Source organism: Conger conger, chromosome 6 (assembly GCF_963514075.1).
Source record: "Conger conger chromosome 6, fConCon1.1, whole genome shotgun sequence".
NCBI lineage: Eukaryota > Metazoa > Chordata > Actinopteri > Anguilliformes > Congridae > Conger > Conger conger.
Genome location: NC_083765.1, coordinates 43,296,233 through 43,319,555, shown reverse-complemented (window position 1 = coordinate 43,319,555; position 23,323 = coordinate 43,296,233). Strand labels below are relative to the sequence as shown.

General features: G+C 45.8%; 2 protein-coding genes across 2 annotated transcripts; one reads left to right on the top strand and one right to left on the bottom strand.

Annotated features, from left to right (window-relative positions):
* Nucleotides 1–2,688: 2,688 nt before the first annotated feature.
* si:dkey-29p10.4 (E3 ubiquitin/ISG15 ligase TRIM25) lies at nucleotides 2,689–9,837 on the top strand. The gene is made up of 7 exons (XM_061244914.1): nucleotides 2,689–2,997; nucleotides 4,093–4,601; nucleotides 5,745–5,840; nucleotides 6,262–6,510; nucleotides 6,752–6,774; nucleotides 7,183–7,331; nucleotides 8,567–9,837. Exons 1-7 carry the CDS (start codon nucleotides 2,721–2,723, stop codon nucleotides 9,103–9,105), a joined length of 1,842 nt encoding a protein of 613 aa, XP_061100898.1. The 5' UTR covers nucleotides 2,689–2,720; the 3' UTR covers nucleotides 9,106–9,837.
* On the bottom strand, nucleotides 9,657–23,104 carry LOC133130368 (aspartate aminotransferase, mitochondrial). The gene is made up of 10 exons (XM_061244915.1): nucleotides 22,892–23,104; nucleotides 19,081–19,237; nucleotides 17,516–17,644; nucleotides 17,261–17,320; nucleotides 16,991–17,152; nucleotides 16,106–16,210; nucleotides 14,974–15,124; nucleotides 12,805–12,970; nucleotides 11,906–12,056; nucleotides 9,657–11,514 (listed from the first exon to the last, which is right to left on the bottom strand). Exons 1-10 carry the CDS (start codon nucleotides 22,972–22,974, stop codon nucleotides 11,392–11,394), a joined length of 1,287 nt encoding a protein of 428 aa, XP_061100899.1. The 5' UTR covers nucleotides 22,975–23,104; the 3' UTR covers nucleotides 9,657–11,391.
* Between the last annotated feature and the right edge of the window lie 219 nt (nucleotides 23,105–23,323).

The following is a 23,323-nucleotide window of genomic DNA, read 5'->3' as shown; positions in this document are numbered from 1 at the left end:
TATATACGCCGGTGAAGCCAAATGTTACCTGCCTATGCTGTAGTACGAGCTAAGTAGTACAATTATTCAGCAATTTTCAATAATGATAGCATAACAAAGTATACTAGGAGCCTACAATAATTAAAAAGCTTTTGCATTTTATAACGTATTCGCATAGATAGCTAATTAGTGCAACGAGAACCTATTGTATTGGTAACGTAGAAATACCGACCTTCATTCCATCACCCAATCGGAGATCGCAAACACGAAAGCCTTGGAAGTCCTCGACAGCATACATATATTCGTTAGGTAGTAGCTGTAAGATTTTGGAAAGCGTCTACAGTGATATCACCTTAGGGACACACACTCGCCGTCCGGTTGCCTAGCTAGCAGGCACTGGGCGCTGTATGTTGTAATGAGCAGTGCTCATTTCTGCTGATGTCAACAGCGAGAGCATGTGATGGTCATCTGGTATTTCCTTCCAATGGCATCGCAGGAGCCGCGATGGGTAGTGGGGGATGTGGTTTAAATGTATGACACCGCAATAAGTTCAATTCTTGGTTACAACTATCAAGTATTCAATAGGCACAATTGTTTCATCGCATTAGATAAGATAAAGTTTGTGGGGTTACTGTGTGTGGGAGAGGAAAAAACTGAAGATAGCACAGGATTAGGGAAAGATCGCTGACTTTACTTGTTGATCTGTGAACAAAATGTTTAACAATGTTACATATTTATTTGAAGTGACTGACTAAAAAGCAGTAAAAAGCATCGGTAATGTAAACAAAAACAATATCTCAATCGTAATAGGTTAAGAATAAACCATTACAAGCACTTGTAGATGGACATTAAACAAAATAACACTTGTAAATGCTCAATAAACAAGAATTAAATTAAACTAAGTATTGCTAACCCTTCTATTATGTTAAGAGTTTATAACCGCTTTTATGTTTGGGTCAAATTGACTCCCAACAGTTTAAATAAATGCAAAATTATTGCAAAATAAACATGTTGACACTTTGTGTGTAACCTTCTTATTGTCTCCAAAATTACTAGCCTTGTATCCATATTTATGAAAAATCTGTGAGAAACATCTAATTTTAGAGCCTGAGGTACAGGAAAGGAAAGTTTGGCATCTGTATGGGAAAATGCCACCGGAATCATCCACAAAGACATTTTGTACAGTTACAGAGGGTCAAAATGACAACTCATGCAAATTTGGTACAAGATTTAACCCCACCAATTTAAAAAATAATTTATTAACAATATCAAGATGGACAAAAAGGTTGACTGCTTTTAAGAGATGTTGAACACTGAATGCGGTCAAATTGACCCCAAACATAATAGGACAGTTAAGAATGCAAGTTTTTGGTTAACTTGCCCTGGTGAAAATTCGAGCTAACAGCTTGAGATGGAATCTAGCTGAAATCAGCTTCTGGCCCAGCTGGACACCATCTTGAATTTGGTGAATTTCTGCTCTGTCTGTTCCAAGCGGGCCCACCAGCTGGACAGCTGGCCCTGACTATCTCAATAATCCTGCTTTGTAAAATACCCTCATGGTCTGGTCAGAACGGTTGCTATGATCTCAGCTATCTTCTTCGCCTGCTCGACCGTGTTCAAACCAGCAGGACTATCTTGAGACCAGGCTGGAACCAAGCAGGAATTTCCACAAGGGTGATTACCTAATTTGCATTTAAAATGCGAGGGTGTGGTATGTGCGTCAGCCATTGTCCCTCGGTCTAGGGCAGGCCGGAGTAAATTGGCTAATGAATAGTGGTGCAGAACTTGTGACCTTCCGGGTTGTCTGTGACCCATAGCACACGGGACAATGGATTGATTTGTGTCGTCTCTGTTAAGTGTGCCCCTGCCTCGGCCTATTGTAGACTGCAGGGCGATTGTGGCCCTGTCCTCTCTGCTCTCGACAGTTTTCTATGGAGTCAGCCAGTCTCTGTTAAATTATCTATACTGAGTCACAGCTTGCTTTTGCTTTATATCTTTAATAGGTCATAGGTACTATTTACCCCCATCCTCCAGGCCTCCGCTGGCCCATGTCATGTTGAATTAGAGTAACTGGTGGGCATATACTACAATTAGGCAGGTAAGACAAGCATTTAAGGGGGCGGGTAGTATCTTTATAGCCACTGTTTATATGGGGTCATATATTCTGCATGGTCAGCCAATATTAACAATTTTAATAAAATTGAGACACAGACATAGTGTAGTCACTGAAACATATAATGTAATATGCTAAAGACTACAGTTCTGTCACATATTGTACATTGGTAGGAGATTCAAAATTACTATTTTGACCAAAGTCTGGATATATGTGTACAGGGGACTGAAAATAAGACCTGGGGCTTTAATGATTTTTATCTTATTTCCTGGAAATGTGAATTAAAGCAAGACTGAGCATTTACTTTTGGTTTGGTTTTGATGACATTTTGAGAGTTTTATACATTCTTGCTAATGTTATCTCCTCACTTTTCAATATTTTTAGTTTTACTTTCTACGAATGTTAGAATGTAAGTCTGAAAATAAACACTCAGACACACATACAGTCACACTTGTGTGCACGCACAGGCACACAAACACACACACACAGTCCCACTTGTTTTTCGTATGTCCTGTCCCTTTAAGAGTGAAGATAAGAAGTGGTGTGGAGAAGTTTGAAATTTCTGGCTCCTCCTCCTCCTCTTGTTTTGCCGTCAGTTCCCTTCTTTTCGGGGCCTTGGCTGCGTAGCATGACCAGTATGGGTGCCTCTCTGGATACTCCTTTCAAAAAGACCCCTGAGTGCCCTCTCTGCTTGAAGGAGCGCCGGGACCCCACCTCCCTCCCGTGTGGACACTGTTTCTGCCTGATCTGCATCCAGGAAGTATGGAGCGGTTCCCTCACAGGGCCGTATTACTGCCCCGAGTGCAGGGAAGAGTACAGGAAGCTGCCTGCTTTCTGGAGACGCACAAGGGGGCCGTTTACCCCCACTGATGGGGCACACAGACACAGGCAATCCACCACTTCAGGTAGGGCACAAAGATAGGGCCCTTTGTCCCACTACAGTAATTCACCGAATCGCACACAGAGGCAAAACACATGCATGAGTAGGGTACAGCAATAGTGTAGGTAGGGTAAAAAAATGGGGGTCTTTCTTTAAAAAATTGTAGCCTCGTAATCTTCTTCCCTGTAGCCACTCTAATCCTACTACTACTACTACTACTACTGCTACAACTATTACTATATGACTACTCCTAATAATCATCATAATACTTCATTTTAGGGTCAAAATGCAGAACAATTAGGAAAAATGAAAATAAAACTCAAATTCTGTACATATGCTTCTATTTGACAAAATATGTTGTTAGTTGCAGTCAGGCAGTGAATGCCTGGTTAGAGACCAGTTGTAATGAGTCTGTTGTGAACTAACTATCACATTACATTATTGGATTACATTAAACAATGTTTCTTACAATGAAAGAAACAAGAACATATAAAATCCTGTTTTTGAACACATGTGTGCAGAAGATTGTGCACTTTATAAATAAATAAAAATTATTATTTCACTTTATATAATAATATATGAGCATCATATATCCTGTATGTATACTATATATTTATGGTACCCTCCAAAAGCTTTGGCACCCATGGACATAAACGGCTGTGCAAAGTAAATATATGATCTATATTTATATATATTTCATGCTAAAATGATTGTTCGGAGAAAAGATACCACCGCGGGACCAGTAGATGTAAAACAACTCCATAACATCAAAGATCCACCACTATATTTCACCATAGGTAAGGCTATCCTTTTCCAGCATGCACTACCTTCCTGCCATGCCATCACTCCACAGACCACTCTTCCAATCCAGTGAGCAGAACCAGAATCTGAATTTGTTTCATCCAGAGGAATGGAAGAGACATTTTGACATAAACAGACTTGGTTAACTCCAATTTAGCTCAGGTTTTCCCCGGATATAGCCAGGTCATGTCCGAGTCGCCTATATAAAACTTTCAGTTTTCAACCAAATGTAGCTGTACGGCTAGAGTTTCGCTGACCCTCTCAGTCCTGCGTCACGCTGGTTTTCCCTGTTTTCACGGTGCTCTATGCATGTTTTCAGACTGCTCAGACGGAGAAATGCCTTCCACCTCTGCATCCTCGTCCAACTGCACCTCCCCCCCCCAACGCCTGGGAAAGCGCCGGGCCCCCTCCTTTTCCCGGATGGAGGAGAGAGAAAGAGAGAGAGAGGCCCCTTCACCTCCCGTCTCTCCTCCTCCTCCTCGTTCCCCCACCACTTGCGCACCCTCCGCCGCTAGCCCCGGCGGCTCAGTTCGTTGCAACTACTGTCCCTCGCCCGGCCAGCAGGTGGCGGTGAAGACCTGCCTGGTGTGCGGCGCCTCTATGTGCACGAAGCACCTGAGGTCTCATCTGGATTCGCCGGTGTTCCAGGACCACCCGCTGGTGGCGCCCACGGCGGACGTCTCGCTGTGGCGGTGCGCGGAGCACCAGGAGGCCAAGAAGATCTACTGCCGGGACTGCGCGCTGTGCGTGTGCACCATGTGCACGGTGATAGGGGCGCACCGCAACCACGCCTGCGTCGGCGTGACCGAGGCCGAGGCCGAGCTGAGGGTGAGCCGCTAACCTAGCCGCTAACGTTCCCGCATTGTTGCTGGGACGTTGTGAGAACGCTTCACTGGGGGGTTGCGATTGACTCCAACCAGCTCCTTTATACCTCTGTGACAGTTATGGGAGAGTGAGGCCTCAGAAAGTGGGGGGACTGCAGTCAACTGTCAACCACTGATTTCTTATGAACCAATCAAAAAGGTTTTGCTGTTTCCACAGCAATTCACAATGCCTGGTTCAGAGGTCAGTGTTGGCATATACAGGTTGTCCAGTTTTGGTTGAATGAAGCCTTACTCTCCCAGTACTAGCTAGTATCCTGCTTCTCTCTCTTACTCTCTTTTTCTGCAGTAAGGCTTTCTGAAGCGCAGCTGCATCTGTGTCTCTTTCCCAACTCTCAATCTGCTGGTCCAGCTACTCCTTCCTGCTGCTTCAGCTTCCTTCAGTCTCTGGCAGTTCAGGTACACTATTGACTACTGAATCTCATCTCTCACACAGGCCAGTTCAGTTCAGGTACACTATTGACAACTGAATCTCAAGTAGTCTACTTGCATTCAGACTTGCCATGCAACTAGACTCACATTGTATATTATCAAAGGGAGAGGGTGATTGGGTGGAGCTTCCGTGCACCGTCACCCCGACTTGCACAAGCCAATCAACTGATGATGCTCCCTGTGGCAAATCACTCTGATTGGTTGCAATCAGCGAGTCACTGGTAGCACACGAAAGCTCCACCCAGCTTGCATTCATCACTGACAAATATAAATTGTCTGGAGACTCATTGGGGCTGGATATACAATTAACTGTGACATCACCCAGGAAGTTGAGTTGCCAGGGTATCCCCTCCCTCAGTGCATAATATGAACACTTCTGGCCAATTAGATGCCTGTATTCTGCCTGCTCCAGCTGTGTATTTAGTGCAGTGTTCCAGGTCACAATTGAGCAGGTAGACTGCAGAGTGAGAAAAAGCAGTAGCCACCTAAATATGTTTTGGTTTATGCAAATTGCAATCTACCCGCCTAAACTGACAGAGGACATAGCAAAGAGATGGAATGGGCTTATGAATGTATTTCAAATGAGAAGAAACACTACACGTGATTGACATTTGTACTGTAAAGCTAAATAGTGATTATGGTATGATGGTTTATTCAGCATAACCTGAAAGACGACATGAAGAAAATGCAAGAGAACGAGCAGGTCATCCAAAGCAGAGTGGCCGACCTCCAAACGAAGAAACATGACATTCAGGTGAGGGGATGAATGGAAGAGAGCCATTTGCAACTTACAACACCGCATTCTGACACGTGCCAGTGTCAGCCAGTGAGGGATACTGATGAGGGATGTCACGTTGCTGAGAATGTTTGTGATAATGATGAGAATGTTGGCCATGATGTTGAGAATTGTGGTCATAATGATGAGAATGTTGGTATTAAAGACTACAGTGTTGGTAATAATAAGACTGTTGGTGACAGAAATAACATGTTCGTGATAATAATGATATTTATGGAGATGCTGTTGGTGATGATGGGGCTGTTAATGATGATGAAAATATTGGTGATGATGATGATGTTGGTCATGATCGGGATGTTAGTGATGAAGGGGATGCTAGTGATGATGATGATAATGATGATGATGTTAGTGATGATGGGGATGTTGATACCCTCTCCAGGAGACCCTGAACCGGTCCCGGGGCGGTCTGCAGCAGCAGTACCAGGCCATGCGGGAGGTGCTGGACCGGCAGGAGCTGCAGGCCCTGCAGTGCATGGACCGAGTGGAGCGGCGGGCCCTGGGGGGCCTTCAGGCCCAGCTGGAGAAGCTCCAGGAGGATCTGAGCTCCCTCCAGACCAGCCTGGACACTCTGGAGGGACTGTCCGATTCCAAGGGGGCAGAGAGGGTCAAAGAACAGGCCTTTGTCATGGTAAATGGGGCCGGTGTCTTCCTTGGTCTCTTTGATCATTTCTGCAGATGACTCTTACATCAGTAATTTCAATAATCATTTCTGTAACATTTGTGTAACACTATGTGGAAGTATTCGACGAAGATATGTTGTGTGAGGTTCAATCCTAATGCTAACAGCAGAATCTTTTTGCCAGACCCACATTATGTTCCTCTCCACACAATAAATTATTTCCAAATGATTTATGTTTTCTTTCCAACAGGAGTACAGCAAGATATCTGAATGGTGAGTCTGAAAAATTAACAGAGCCACTACAATCTTCATTCATTTTCTGCAATGCATCCAATAAGGGTGGCTTTATTCATCTAGGCTAGGCCCTAGAGCAGGGATCATCAAATCATGGTCTGACTTTCCACCCTCCCTTTACCTGGGAGACAGGTGTGAAGACAGTCTGGCCAATCAGAAGTACACATTTTTCGGCCAGATTTAGATTTGAGGTCCAGATTTGATGATTGCTACCCTAGAGTATATAAATTAAACAACCCTTATTTGTAATGCTTAAAATTCACATTGAAAGAAGCGTTGTTCAAAAGCACACAATCCTTCAAGGAAGAAACTCTGCCCCACTGCTGTGAATGTTGGTGCCTCGTACACATCAGTGTGATGGGTTGTTTTCGCGCATCCCTCCCTCAGTGTGAAAGCCATGTCCAGTCCTTTGGAGGAGATGGAGCCCCTGCAGGAGTTAGACCAAGCCCGTCTGGGGAAGATTGAGGAGTGGGCGGAGAAGAGGCTTAATACACTCCTCCTGGCCATGATGGACCGGGATGCCCTGCGACTGCTCTGTGAGAACCACAGCCACAACCACGACTACAACCACAGCCACAATCACAGCCATAACCGCAACAACCACATCTGCAACTACTAACCCAGCCACAGTCACAAACACAATCATGGCCACAACCACAGAAACAACCACTAACATAGCTACAATCATTACAACAAACATAATCACAAACACTACAACTATAAACATAGCCACAACAACCATAACCATGCCCACAGCTACAACGACAACCATAGCTTTAACCACAATCACAACCTTGACCACAACCACAGCTACAATCACAGCCATAACCACAACCACTAACACAGCTACAACCATAACACCAGCCATACCACAATCACTAAACATAAACATAACCACAACAACCATAACCATGACCACAGCTACAAAGACAGCTTTAACCACAACCATAACTTGAATCACAATCAGGACCACAAACAACCACTACAGCCTCAACTATAACCACTAGCACAACCACTAATTCAACTATAACAACAACCACAATCACAACCACAACAATGCAAACACACAGCCCTCATTTAAAATAGGGTTCAGACTGTTGTAGCAACAGAGTGGAAAATCCAGGGGTCAGAAAGTAAAAGTCCTGTTTCTTCCACCCATTAACTGAGCCAGCTAATTTCACTAATTAGTTATACTGTCTGACTGAAGCATTGGGCCAATTAGCAACTGCAGGTGATTAGAACAAAATTCACGGGAGGATGTTTACTTTCTGAATTTTCCACGTTTGCGTATCAACACATTGGCGGCAGCCCCGAGGTGAACAAGTTACATAAAAAACATGGGCTGAATCTAAATGCCTCTGTGAAGTGCAGAGTCGCAAGGGCCACAAGAGGGCTCATACGGAATACAAAACCTCAAGGAAGTGATGCTAAAATAAAAGTAATAATAATAATAGAAGCCTGGCTGAAAAAAAAAAAAAAAATGTATTCAATACATTGGAAGACCTTAATTCATGTACAGTATATAATACATAATCCCATATGTAAACTTATTTCTTCACATTGATTAATGATTATTTATATTGTGAGAGTGGAGAGCTGGTGAGGCTCAAACGCGGATCTTCATAGGGAGAGTCATTTACACTAACCATGGTAATATAGACAAACTCACCATTAGTGGAGCAGTTAGGCCACCACTTGTGGACTGCAATGCTACAATATGTACGATGCTTGGCTCATGGGCCATTAGTCACACACTGCGCTACCCTTACAGATGGGATCACGCCCACTCTGGATCCAGACACCACTCACCCAAAGCTGGTTCTGTCAGAGGAGAACACCAGGGTCTCCCATAGCGACGACCCGCAGCCCTACCCCGAGACGGCCGCCCGCTTCAGCACCTTCCCCCAGGTCCTGGGCGCCAGGGCCCGGGACGGGGGCCGGAGCTACTGGGAGGTGGAGGTCACCGGGGAGGGGCGCTGGAAGGTGGGCGTGTGCGACGCCCTCATCGGCCGCAAAGGGGCGAAGGATGCCTGCCGAATTGGGTTCAACCCCCACTCCTGGTGCCTGTTCGGGGAGCGGAACAAGATGGAGGCCCTGCACGACAAGGAGTCCTTCCCTGTGGAGGGCAGCATCCCACAGAGGGTGGGGGTGTTCCTGGACATGGAGAAGGGAAGCCTGTCCTTCTACTCCGTGCCTGAAGAGGGCGACCTCACCCTGCTGCACAGTTTCCAGCAAACGTTCACTCAGCCACTCTACCCCGCGCTGGCAGTTTCCAAAACGGAGCTGGCGTTCTGCGACCCCTTCCAGTGAACTGTGCCCTCTCTCTCTCCCCAGTAACTGGCTGTTTTGGCTTAGCAGGGAGAAAAGAGAGAGTAGGGGGCTTCCCCTTCTAAATGCCCCTTAGCAACATCGCAATGCTAAATATATAATATTTCCCCTAGTTATTCTATGTTTATCTTATGAATCAGTATGATTATCTTATGTTATTCTATGTATCAGTATCTACTAATTTGCACTAACACAACACTGAAGTACACTGCACTGAATTGTATTATTTCTGTTTCTCCTTAAAACACAATTTTTTAAATAAGAAACGTTGCACTTACAGTATACTGGCATTAGACATCAGAATTAAATTGAAGGCAGGAGGTTAATAACAGCTTGTATAATAGTGCAGGTTAAATGCTTCAGTCAATAAGATAGCCGTGTGATCTTTAGGATAATTAATTGAAAATGGTAAATGTTCTTAACATACAATTATGAAAGTATAAGTTAAAGCCATACAGTGCAGAGTACCATGCAGTTCTCTACAACTTAATTCGAAACACACTTGCAAGAACAAACGGAAACCAACAAGGACACAGATCTATAGAGCTCACTTTATTTCAGAATGAATGCTGAAAGTACAGACTGTGTGTGTGTGTAAATGAGATACAGGGCAGTTGGTTCTTGTACAATCGATGCTGAAATGTGGTGCTTTCGACTCTAGCCAGACGTTGAGGGTGACTGACTACTCTGAATAAAACCAGTACTCTGAATATATGACTGTGGTTTTGTCATCTTATCTGTACCCTCTGTGGTCAGAAGAAATAGTTTCAAAGGAATGGCAGACACCAGAAAAGGCCTGCATGTTAGTCAAAAATACTAGTTTTTCTTCAGTCTCCATATTAGTTCAGTTAGACAACCCAGTGGTGGGGGGGGGGGGGGAGAGGGGCAAAGGTCAAATCTGAGATAAAAATATTGATCTGAAGTATTAAAGCTGCCAGCTCTTTCTGAAATTCACAAAAAGGACATTGCGTAATGCCATTGCGAACACGCTAGGTCTTCAGAGCAGACATGAGCAGAACTATTACAAACACACGTGGTAAAAAGAGGGCTCAGATGTGGGTTTATCTACAAATAGTAGATTGATGGAGCAACAATCCCAAGGGAAACGTGAACCAACTGTGAAGTAGGTAGCCCTATCTCCTCCAGGAGATTAGCAAGCAGCCATTTCAGGTTTCCAATAGGCGTTGCCCCAGCTTGTTTTAACTCGTCAAACTATTCTTAACAATACCACTGAACACCAGGGGCCACACCGTTGTTGGTTTCGGGGCATTGTAGAAGCAACGTGGTGGACCCGGACTGAACAAGTGTTGTGGTTTGATTACTGCAACATAACCGCCTTTTTTTCTTTTCTTTTTTTGGTGTTCAGGCACAACCCAAACTCAAAAGAACTGCACAAACACACAGTATTCTACAAACAAACACTGAAAAAAACACTTATCTGGGGGACACATTTTAACCAAGTGCATTTTATACATTTTAGATTCAATTTAAATACCAAGCTTCCCCCCCATAACCACATGGCCAGGAAAACATTCCTTGTTAAAACCAAGGGTTTTTTTGTTTGCTTTTGAAGAGAAAAAAACAAACAAAAAAAAAAACACATCAGTGCTTTTGTGACCAAGATCAACTCCCATCAGAAAAGCTCAAACAGGTCATTTTGGAATTTGGGGTGGGGCTGTTATGAAACCTGTCATACATAGATAATGTATCTGTAAAAATTAGGTGCAAGCAGTGCCATCTTACTGATCAATTTCTTATTGGCCAGCACCTTGGGGGGGAGGGGAGGGGGCGGGGCACAATCCAGGTTTCCTAGCAACAAACATCCTCAGAACAAGGAGGGAGGGGCCCAATTCAGCCAATTAAAACAATGGATTTGTTGAATTTGTGCTCAAACCCCGAACCCAAACCCCATGGACACTACAGCCCTCTTCCTGGGCCAACCTTTAACCTTTTCAGATGGGAGTATGGGGGGGGGGGGGAACTGAACAGACTGACCATTAAAAACTCCTGATCACAGGGGGACACAAAATGAACTCACATTAATACATCATGAAGTCAAGCCTGGATGTAGATTCCTAAGCTTGAGCTTTTATGAACATTATTTATTGAATTTCCCATCTAAGTTTCTGGGAAAGATGCAGAAAAGTAATAATAGAAGATTATCCGGTCCCCCCCCCTGCTAATAAGGAGATTTTCCGTAGGATATCAACACCCCTTCCAAACCCCCCGGTGTTTTGAGGGGCTGCAGGGCACCACCCTCGGTCCGCTTCACTTGGTCACCGCATGGATCCCGTGTGCCAGGTAGGCCACGTTACCGGAGGTGACTCCTGCCATGGAGATACGCCCGTCTTTCGTCATGTAGACAGAGAACTCCTTCGTCAGACGCTGCACCTGTACGTGTACACACACACACACACACACAGTTTGACTATGAGAAAACACTCCTGACCCATCACACCTGCAGAACGACACATCCGACTTCTCAAATTCAATTTCAAAGGCAGAACAGAATGGCTAGCATGCAACTTATAGCTCTCCAAATCCCTCAACCTTTTGAGACGACATAATTACTTAAAACAGCACATCCCACTGTTGAACAAGAAGCAGCCATGATTGAAATACACATTATCAAAAATGTTCCTTTCACATGCCCTGTGCCTCGATACCCTGAACTTGCTGATTCTCATACGGCTGGGTAATCCTGCTCCTCTGTTGGGCCTGAGGAGTACCAGGAGCCCGGCCCAGGGGCCCACAGGGTGGCACGATAGAGCGGTCTCCATACCTGCTCCGGCTTCAGGCCGGTGAAGCAGAACATGCCGATCTGGTCGATGACGTGCTGCCAGTTATGGGTGGAGCCTTCTTTCTGCAGGTTGGCCACCAGCTGCTCCCTCATCTTGATGATGCGATTGGCCATGCCGTGGACCTCCTCCAGCCTGGGGGGAAAGGGGCGTGGCTTAGAATAGAGTGCACCATATCCAACCACAATGAGGCTATTAAAAGGGTTGTTTCAATCCTGGGCGCTGATCGGCTGAGAGAGTTCTAGTATTATAGGGGGCGACATAGCTCAGGCAGTAAGAGCAGTCATCTGGCAGTCGGAAGGTTGCAGGTTCGATCCCCCGACTGTGTCGAAGTGTCCTTGAGCAAGACTCCTAACCCCCAAATGCTCCTGACGAGCTGGTCAGGGCCTTGCATGGCAGCCAATCGCCGTTGGTGTGTGAGTGTGTGTATGAATGGGTGAATGGAGAAGCATCAATTGTACAGCGCTTTGGATAAAGGCGCTATATAAAAGCCTGCCATTTACCATTTAGTTGGAGCAGGGCAGGGTAGGGCTAGCGGATAGTGGCAAGGTAGGGTTAAGCGGGTAGGGGCAGGGTAGGGTTAAGCGGGTAGGGGCAGGGTTAGCAGGGTAGGGTTAAGCGGGCAGGGGCAGGGTTAGCGGGCAGGGGCAGGGCTTGCGGGTAGGGGCAGGGCTTGCGGGTAGGGGCAGGGCAGGGCTCGCGGGTAGGGGCAGGGCAGGGCTCGCGGGCAGGGGCAGGGTGCGCGGGTAGGGGCAGGGCAGGGCTTGCGGGTAGGGGCAGGGCAGGGCTCGCGGGCAGGGGCAGGGTGCGCGGGTAGGGGCAGGGCAGGGTTCGCGGGTAGGGGCAGGGTTAGCGGTGAGAGGCGGGGTCAGGCGGAACGCACCACTCGCTGCGCAGCTCGGGGGTGTTGAGGATGGTGGAGGCGATGCGGGCCCCGTTCATGGGGGGGTTGGAGTACATGGGGCGGATCAGGATCTTCAGCTGGGACTCCACGCGCTTGGCCTCCTCCGCGTCTTTACACACCACCGTGAACCCTCCCACACGCTCACCTGGAGACGAAACGGAGACATTTACACCCTAATGCCACGTCACCGGGTTTTACCAACACATACTAAACATTTACACCATGTGGTTTGTCTAGATACCGTAGTGCCTCAGAAATTCGTTTCTCACTCATCTGTGCATCGGTGGCTGTTGTATCGGAGAGGTTAAAGTACCATTGTTAAGGCAGATACTTCCACAAGAGAATCATCTAGAAGACCATGAGGTTGTAGTAACTTTTTTGCCCATGCTCTTGGTAGACAGATCCATATAAACGTACGTTCAAAAAACTGATTTTGCTGCTGATATTCCCCTTGAACATGTACAGTCCGGAATAGCGGTTGTCGCACATTCTGAGGAGAAATTTGATTTGCAGCTGTCCCACTCAAGTAAGTAGCAATTACACTATTAAGAAAGTGCCTCTGATTATCTGGAAATCAGTTTACCAGTAATGCCTTAAAATTAATTAAACTTGAAAGATTCATTACTGCTGGTTAATTAGGCATTTCATCAACACTATAATGAGGAAATGGCACAATGCCTTTACCTCAGCTGTCAGCTCAAATTGTTTTGTGTTGCCGTTCTCCATCATTCAGAGAAGTGCTCTCCAGTTAGCGACTCTTGGACATACGCTGCGGGAGATTTGCAGCGTTTATGTCAGGGGATTTAGTTCTGTACTCGGTTTGAAACATGGCTCTTACAATCAGCCGAGTGTTCTGGTCTGCAGTGTAGGAGTCAGGTTACTGCAGGCAGAGTGCTGAAATCCAATAGGTTTGACCCAGCGCTCCCTCACAACAACCCCAGCTCCTCAAATACTCGCCAGAGCACTAGTAATGAAGTAATCACCACAGTGTGTGAACTGCAGAGTGCTCAGCACAGAGTACTAATAATGAAGTACTCACCATAGTGTACAAACTGCAAAGTACTCAGCACAGTGTACTCGGCAGACTACTAATAACAGAGTACTCAGCACAGTGTACTTCCTAGAGTACTCACCAGCCAATTATAATGGTGATATTGGAGATTAAGACTGGGGGACAAGTGCCCTTTCAGCACGTGAGCTAGACTTCAGCACATGCAGTCCCACAAGCAGAGACAATAACGCTGTGGCTCATTCAGCTGCCCATTGGACAGGCGTGAGGCACATCAGCCCACATCAGCCTTCTGAACGAGCTGGAGGATAACACTGAGGGGAAGGAGCTGGGGCAGGACTAACACAGAGAACGTGTACGTGCCCACAAAGCTAGGAGAAACTGCCATGGGAGAGAGTCACTGACGTGTAATAATGTCATGGAGAACCCCTGCGTTTCTGTGGTTAGAGACTTCCTGTCAGTGTGTAGAACTGACCTTTGAAGCGCCATTTATAATTTAATTTCCATTTCTGAACAGGAAGCGGTTATCTGAAAGGAATATGGAATCAACATGGAATTAAATGAATGGCAGCAACGTATTGCTCGGAAACTAGCGTGATATCAGTTAAACAGGGGCAGCTTTCTTTTTTTCTTTTTTTTACACCAATACAAATAAGCATAGAAAATGTAGTTAAGTGATTCTAACAGTTTGTGCGTGTGACTGATGCAATAACCGCGCTGTGAATGAAAATGCCGCTGAATGGTGTCAGCTTGACGATGGCGAGAAGTGGTAAATGTGAGCAATGGCGCCCCCTGGAGAATTGTGCAAACCTCACACCAAGGAGGAGCCAAATTACATAATTCACAATACAACTGTAGTTTCAAGTGAACAATTGCGGTAAAAAAATAAAAAAGGAAATGGAAACAAAAATGGATCATAATAACAAGAAAGGAAAAAAATATATAAAAATCAGGGGCCCTGCTCCCTCAGGGTGAAAGGAAGGACAGAGAGAGATGAGCGATGGGTAGAGGAAAGGTTGAACAATATCGTATACAACCTGTAATCTGGGCCTGGGTTCAAACAGGATACAGAATGGCGTTTGGATGCAGACACAGACATGGCTGACGTGGGTTCCCACCCGTTGCCCGGGCGCACTCACCGTACAGGCCCATGTTCTTGGCAAAAGACTGCGACAGCACGATGTTGTGGCCCTGCTCGATGAAGTGCCGCACCGCCCAGGCGTCCCGGTCGATGTCCCCGCTGGCGAAGCCCTGGTACGCCATGTCGAAGAACACCAGGAGGTTCTTTTTCTAAAACGGGAAGGAGGCGGCGTGAAACACAGACTGGGAGAGCCACACGCCCTGGGACTTTGTGCTAAAGAGCGATTCGCCGTTTCTCACCAACTAAAAGCTCCATTTCATTCAGAAACGTGGAAAAGCATGCAGGGATCTTTAGTATGAGGCCACAGGCAGTTTTGAGAACGCTTAAACGTGACCCTTGACCCCATATTTGCTTTGCGGCCATATTGATTTATTATTCCTAGAAAAGGAACGCAAGCGCCCATGAATCTCATTACACAAATATGGCCCTGGGGGTGTTGTTTGGTCTGTTGCAGGCAGAGTGGCCTTTTGATTACTGAGAAGAAAAGATCACTGGTCAGATTATTCAGAATTAAACAGCCGCATTAGAAGTAGACCCCATAGTGGGGCCTGCACAGTGTCACTTTCCACTAGTGACACAATCACTCTGCCCAAGTGAAGATGTCAACCATGTTTAGAAACGAAAGTGAATCTACTTTGTAGTATAAACAGGTTTTGGGCCATATAGTGCATTTCTAAAATAAACTCAGTCCTTAGGGCAGGGGTGTCTAATCTAACCAGAAAAGGGCTGATGTGGTTGCAGGTTTTTGTTTTAGCCCAGCACGAACACACCCAAGTCTTGACCGGGGCAGCCTATAGCCAAATAAATTGCCTGGGACTTGGAAGGTTGGTGCTTCAAGCCCCAGTGTAGCCACAATAAGATCAGTGCAGCTGTTGGGCCCTGGAAAAACAGTCTTAAACCCACATTGGTCAACTGCAAGTTGCTTTGGATAAAACTGTCAGCTAAATGACTGTAATGATTGAAGACCGTGATTAGTTAATTATCTGAATCAGGTGTTCTTTTCGGATAGGACGTGTAGCTCAGTGTACCTCAGTGTAGCTCAGTGTAGCTCAGTGTAGCTCAGTGTAGCTCAGTGTAGCTCAGTGTAGCTCAGTGTAGCTTAGCAGTGCCAGGCTGCAGGGCCCCCTCACCTTGGCCAGAGCGGACAGCTCCTTCCACTGCTCCGGCTTTGGGTCCACCCCAGTGGGGTTGTGGGCACAGGCATGCAGCAACAGGATGCTCTTGTCTGGGATTTTCTTTAAGGAGGGAATTTTATGACATTTTTGAATATTAATTATACTCATTCACCATACAACATGGGTGTGAGAGCCAGCTACCCCTGTGCAGATCAGTGACCAGGCTTTTAAGAACTGATACCAAAAACACAAAGCACACAAGGGCAATAGAGTCCTTAAAGCTTGATTTATACTTCTGGGTTGAATCTGCGCAGATCCTACGGTGTAGTTACCACGTAGCCGCATACCCTACGGCTTAGCCTGATGTGCACCTCCCCAGAAATGTAACTACACGTAACTAATGGTTGTAATGGTTGTAGAAGGCAACCATTAAATGCCTTTCTTCGTCCTTGTCTCAGTGGCCGGACAAGCACAGAAAATTCACCCGCGATCGGTTCAATGGTTGTACACACCATCTCCTCCGCCTTTTCTCTTTTCCGCGTTGCAGTAATTTCAGTAAAAGTAACTGTAGTTCAACATTCACTAGCTCCAACGTGATCTGCTCAGTTTCAGTCTCGGCGTAGGTTCTGCGTAGATTTAATGCAGAAGTATAAATCACGCTAAACCCTTTAAGGTGCGAGACCACAAATATGCGATTAGAATGTTCCCAACTGAGCATTCTACTGCTGATGTAGCAATCAGGTAATGAAAGCACTGGAGTTCTAGAACAACAAGTTAGAATTTTGAGAAAAACAAAAAATAAAATACTCTTCAAAAGGTTATGAGACAAATACACTGTACACAGATTCTGCCTAGAGCCCTGTAAAGCAACAGGGTTGACTGTGAGCGGGCTAATCTCACCGAGAGGTCATCCAGGGCCCCCTTGAAGTTGAACCCGCAGGTGCTGGGGTCGTAGTAGGTGTAGGCCTTGAGCTGCAAGCCCGCATCCCTGAAGATGGGGGTGTGGTTTCCCCAGGAGGGTTTGGGCAGGTACACGTCCCGGGCCACTGTGTGGAAGCGGGACTGGAGAGCAGGGGGGGGGGGGGCAGCAAGTGAGATTTATTCCTCACACTCATGTCCGACATGCTCAACGTTAAAATCTGAGTGTCGCGTGTGGAAAGAGAGACGTACCAGGAAGTTGCCACCGACTCTCAGTGAGCCCGTGCCAGAAATGGTCTGGACAGTAACACTCTGTGAAGACAGCAGAGGGGGGAGAGAGGCCAAAGGGTTCAAAGCGATGCACCTTGCCAAAAACACCATTTCACCCAAAGAGAGAAAAAAAAATCTGCTTCTGAAATACCACCGCCCTCCCGCCATTCACTGACAGTTGAACGCATTCTACGGTCCAAACATTTTTATACGGGCACATGTGGATGCCCCGCTCACCCTGCCGCTCTTCAGGACCTCATTGTCAGACCCCAGGGCCAGCTCCGCGCAGGCCTTGTTGAACTCTCCCAAGCCTACGATTCCCAGGTACTCCTTGTCCATCTGCTTGGCAGCGATGTGGGCCTCCGCCTTTTAAAAGGGAAAACAGCAAGGGACTCAGTGAGGGCGGCGGTAATAATCCGTCATTTAATCAAGCTGATGCTTTTATCCAAACATACAATGCAGTCATAATTAGCCATTTCACTTTTATCCATGAAGACTTAGTTGGTTCGACTAAGCAGAGGACAAGCCCCCCTGGAACAATGCAGGGTTAAAGGCCTTGCTCAAGGGCCCAACAGCTGTGCGGACATTATCGTGGCTACACCAGGGCTTGAACCACCGGCCTTCCGGGTCCCAGTAAAGCCTTAGCCACTAGGCTACAGGCAACCCCTAGAGTAGTGTAGGTTACACAACTCAACGGTGTCATGTTCATTTCCCAGGTGAGGCTTGGCACTTGTACCCTTGAGCAAGATATTCAACCCAAACGACTTCAGCTATACAGATGGGACTGTATGTAAAAGAATGGAAGCTCTGTCTGCGGTTGTGGATAAGACTGTTGACTACATGGTCAAATGTTCATATTTTACATTTTAGGCATACATCATCCAAAGATACCCAGACCGTGTTTAAACAGCAAACAGACTAGGCATGACAAAGAAAGACATGAGAAAGTGAAATATCTCATGCATAAGCTGGACAATAAAGACATTTATTATAACCGTGGACTACATTAGACCTCCGTATAATGCATGTGCTATGCTTTATAGCACGCATAATGCTATCGGTTCTGAACTACAACAGCTAACGCACAAACCGGCGTGTCATGTTTCATGTCCTCATGTAACTCAATGAGGAAATTAAATGAACCACAACTACACATCCCAGAAGGCTGTGGGTCGGCAGTGTAAATCTAATCAGTAGACCAGTAACTCTGTGGTTGTAGTTTCATGTCCTGGCACTAGCTTTATTCATTTGAGCTAAAAACCTATCCTGAATATCCAGGTGAAAATGAATGTGTGAAAATATAAGTTGCCCTGGGTGGGCTTAAACAAGGGAGACCCCTGACAAAAGCATTGATACACTGGTTACCTCTTCAAGCAGCACCTCTCCCCATCCCTCCCTACCTCCCTGTGATCCTTAATTGTTGTCTTTGTGATTTACGTAGGGTTTCGTATTTTTAGATGGCTAGGCAAGCAATATTTGGATCGTTAAGTTCGGTCACTTTTGCTTTGTTGTTTGTTTATTTGTTGTTTTAAAAAAAAAAAGGCCCTGGTCCTTATCTTGGTTGTACGGGTAGCAATTGAAATTGTACTTCCCTCTTCGGTCTTTCAGTGCACTTAGCCCTGGTTATGGGTATGCACTTTGTTGTACGTCGCTCTGGATAAGAGCGTCTGCCAAATGCCAATAATGTAATGTAATTTTTATGTTAATGCTAGTGTAATGGGACAAAGGAAGGACGGTATCTGCAGGGGTGATGATGCGGGAGCTGACATGCAGTCAGGACACGGACATGCACGGACACGCACCTTGCGGACGCAGCTCAGAACGTATGGCTTGCCCTGGTCATCACGGTAAGCGCCCACGCCCAGGTTCATCTTCTTGGGGTTGGTGTCGCGCTTGAAGGCCTCCGTCACCCCCAGGATGGGGTCAGGGGGGCCCATCTGCACCTCAGACCACCATGAGCTAGAGCAGGGAGGAGAGAGAGGGACAGGGGCAGAAGAGAGAGAGGGGAGAGAGGGGGAAAGACAGAGGGGGGCAGGAGAGAGAGAGTGGGCAGGAACAGCAGAGACAGGGAAAGAGAGCAGAGGAGAGGAAGTTATTAAACTGAGCCAGAGCCAAACGTAGGCAGTGACAAACTGACTCTGCACACTAGAGTCTAATTCACTGTGTGTCAGTTAATGCTTCACACGCATGTTCTCAGTCAATGCCCTTGTGCGGGGGACCTCACTAAGTAAACACTCCTGTTCCCCCTGCAGATTACACAACTCATTTCCACATCTGGAGTCAGCTAAGGCAGCCACGTCCCGCGGACCAGGGGTAAAGTGGCTAGGCTCCAATCAAGAGTCTGACGATTCAACATTCTGCAGCTGCTATTGCAACCGAATATTATAAAAGACCACCAGTCAAGCATCTCCCCTAAAGGCCCTCATCTCACCTTTAGGATTCTCTCTCGCAGATTAGCCTGTCAGTCAGCCAAGACCCCGTCCACCCCTTCATCTAAGTTACCATAACATGGTTAGCTTAGCCAGTCATGTGACCATCACATATTTGCTATACACAGATGGAAAGGGAAAAACCTTCTTTCATACAGAAGCTTATTTCGTAAGGGAGCCAGGGAGACGTAATGACATTAGGAACTTCCAACATAAAGTAAAATAAGCTCTTCCACTCACACAAAGCCATGGTCTGAGAGAGTGCATTCACAAATACAGGCTCCAGTGTAAGAAGCTTAGAACAGCAATGCAGCCCTCCTTCTGTAGGGAGGAACCCAGGGAGCTCCGAAGCTCGGGAGTGCTGCCACCACATAGTTCCTGTTATCACGTGGGCCATGATAACAGGAAGTTGTATGATGATAGCCCTCAAAACCCCTACACACAGCAGTGTGCTTCGTTTGCATTTCACCTTAAAGAGCACCGGTTTTTAAACTAAGGGCCAGGACCTACGATGGGTCACAGGAGTGTATGAGGTGGATCTCAGAATGAGTCTGTAGTCCACTAAGCTCTGCAAGTTTGTGTATCTGAAAGGTCCAGGAAAGGCATTAAATTTCTAATTTAGAATTTCTCATTTCTAACTTAGAACCATGCTAAAACTATGTGTTTACTGCATTATAAGTTAGGATTGTATCCTTCTAAGCAAAGGTACAATTATTTTTAGATCCTCCAACCCAATGAAATTGGCAAGCAAAAAAACAAAAAAAAAAAACACCCAAACTGAAATTGGCAGGAATGGGCCTCTAAAAAGGAAACTGCACACAAGAAACCCTGTAACAAGCAAATTACCTCAACAAAATGACCACTTAGAGGTAATGAGACAGTTATTAGTCTTCAGTCTAACAAACGGAGGAGCAAACCTACGCTAGCTTGCAAAAGAGTTATTACAGCATCCTGTGTGTGGACACATAAGGACACAAAGATCCCCCCCCCTCCCCCCTCCCCCCTCCATGAACCCCACAGCCAATAGCACTTTGCTTTCCAGCAGGGCAAAGTTCAGGGAGCAAATGAGACCGATTTTATTATTACTGCAAAAACAAGGCTGCCTGCTACAGATGCAGCACAGTCCCACGCCAGCCCTGTTCTATGTGATCTTCTCACGTTGCACTTTCAAAGCCTCCAGAACCTTCACTAAATATAGAGCCTGGAGGAACAGCCCATTCTGAGGAGGCACTATAGAGAGGACTCGCACACCAGCAGCCACGGTTCAATTCACTGCATCATCCCTGACTAATATAGAAAGAGAGAGAACGCAGAATAAAATGGCAGGTAGTACAGGAAGTGGGCGCAGCAGTGTCTGGTCTGCATGTGTGGGACAAAATAAGCCGCCAAAAATGCTCCAGAGAAGACTTAGTCATTTCAAAACTTCAGAATCTTGATGATTTTAAAACCATCTTTGTCAGAGGCCTATGTCTGCGAAACTTAGTCACATTATGGTAATGCACACCGACATGTTCTCTTCCATTTCTGTAGACAAGACAGGGGAATGAGCAGGCCTCTAGCTTCCCATGCTAATACGTACAGGCAGCCTGTATGGCTCTGAACGAATGTGCTTATCATACGCATCTCGGAGTATATGGCCAATTAGAAAGGTTATCTTCCAGCCTAACTGAAAGTCAGCAGAAACGCATGATTTTTGCAAAAACTCAATGGTGTTGTAAGTAAACTTTGATCTTGATATCTACCTTTCAAACGCGATAGTCACCATTACTACACAGAGTACTCTTAAGCACGATAGTCAGTACAATATGGACGCTTTACACACCGTGATAATAGACCCACGATTATTAAAACCAAATCATAAGCTTTAACCCATGTTTTCGTAGAAGGTCGATTATCGATTATGCGGTTTACAGTGTCATGACAAGGACAGGAAAATGAAGCACCAAAAAGTGTTCATAACTCCTATGGAACCATTTTAACCAGAATTGCATTTGAAGTAATAATGGGACGTAATGGAAGAAAAAAAAAACCCACATGAATGGGACAGTCCCTAAACTCTTTGATTGGTTGCTATGCGTGAGTAGCTAGCTAGTAATGTGCCAGCAAGTAAGAGAGCATCTAAATCCGTTATTTGGTACGGAACACAAAACGCACGCAATCGACGGCAGAACTCTGGAGCACAATTCTTAGCATATTTCCAGAGTCATTTACTGAAAATAGACTAATAGCGATTAGTTATATCAGTTTGCCCTCCAAGAGGACACCATAAGGACACAGACCCTCCAACCAATCGGCATCAATGCATCGAAATCTTCTAACCAATCGCAATACGAAGCAGACCAAAGCTACGGCATCCCGAGTAGATCAAAATGTAAGACTGTAGTAAATTGTGCGTAGACGAAGAAGAAATGGCTTCCATGACCTCTTCTAGCTTGCGACTACATATACGCCGACAAAACATGGCTTTCATAATATTAATCTAATTAAATCGTGCACCCACTGCTTTCGCTAAAGACTACCAAAATAGGCGGCTTTAGATTCCCTGCATTAGGCCAAGACAGACTTCATCATAACAGTTACTTTTACCAAGCTAGCTAACAATCTGGTAAACTTGGCCAAATGCACACAGAACGTGGATTAAGTTTGATCATGTGAAATTTGAAATTCACGCTTTTCACTTTAGCATAGCTCAAATACCCGAGTCAGTCAATTGCCACTCTTAAAGGCAGCCAGCCAGAAAAGCTCTTCGACAACCTTGACTTCGCCCTATATGTTCGTTTCATAGCAGGTGGCTAGCTAGATCAAGAATAAGACGCATAGAGTTACAATAGACAAAACCAGGGTCCATATTCAGATTAACAAAAAACCTACGCAAAGACATATGAAGATAGACGGCCAATTAGCTAACTTTAGTGACAGAAATATTCATCGCCGGTTTTAAGTTCAAAATCAGGAATATCCCCGTAACTTAGATAGCTAGCTGGCAAGCTAACCAGGTAAGTTACCGTTACCTAGCTACCTTCACATGCGTAACAGTGGACTGTATATATGCTAGCTCAGTTTATGCACGTAGCTAGCTAAGTAATGTTAGACGTGCGAAAATACAATGCTACCTAACATTAGCAGGGAACTAAAGGGCTTGCGATGCTGCATCACCATGCAACTGTGCCAATGTCGAACCTACCTGGCTCGAGTGGGGAAAACTCCCAACGAAGGGGCGAAAGCCCCGACACTGGAGAAGATTTTGCAGGATTTCAGTAGCGCCATGGTGTTTCGTTGCTCGAGCCAAGCACGGAGTGAAGTGACAGGATGAAATGGTTAGGCAGTTGGCAAGGAGCGACACCGAGGAAACGCAAGCACGTTGCACGCTATCAAGAGCAAGTAAAAGGGCTTGGTTGCGTCCTCAATTTCCGACAGCGCCTCCAGACTAGAACTCCAAGTTATGCGCGCTGATGCAACGGCGGCGTATGTGCATCGTATAGTGTTGCAAACTATTTTTCTAGCCAAAGGCAAATCTACTGAACCGGTATTCGGGGAGATAATAATACAATATAACCCAACTCTTTTAGAACATGTCTAATTTCTATTTCAGAATAAAAATGAATAAAACATTTTA

Bases quoted from the DNA above. Each gene is read 5' to 3' on its own strand.
- LOC133130368 (XM_061244915.1), bottom strand. From the start codon at position 22,974: ATGGCGCTACTGAAATCCTGCAAAATCTTCTCCAGTGTCGGGGCTTTC. The intron at 17,321-17,515 runs GTGAGCGGGGCA...CTGTCTTCACAG, and splicing joins AGGTCCTGAAGAGCGGCAGG to AGTGTTACTGTCCAGACCAT. The intron at 15,125-16,105 runs GTGAGGGGGCCC...TTCCCGTTTTAG, and splicing joins AGCTGTCCGCTCTGGCCAAG to AAAAAGAACCTCCTGGTGTT.
- si:dkey-29p10.4 (XM_061244914.1), top strand. From the start codon at position 2,721: ATGACCAGTATGGGTGCCTCTCTGGATACTCCTTTCAAAAAGACCCCT. The intron at 4,602-5,744 runs GTGAGCCGCTAA...TGGTTTATTCAG, and splicing joins AGGCCGAGGCCGAGCTGAGG to CATAACCTGAAAGACGACAT. The intron at 7,332-8,566 runs GTGAGAACCACA...CTACCCTTACAG, and splicing joins GGATGCCCTGCGACTGCTCT to ATGGGATCACGCCCACTCTG.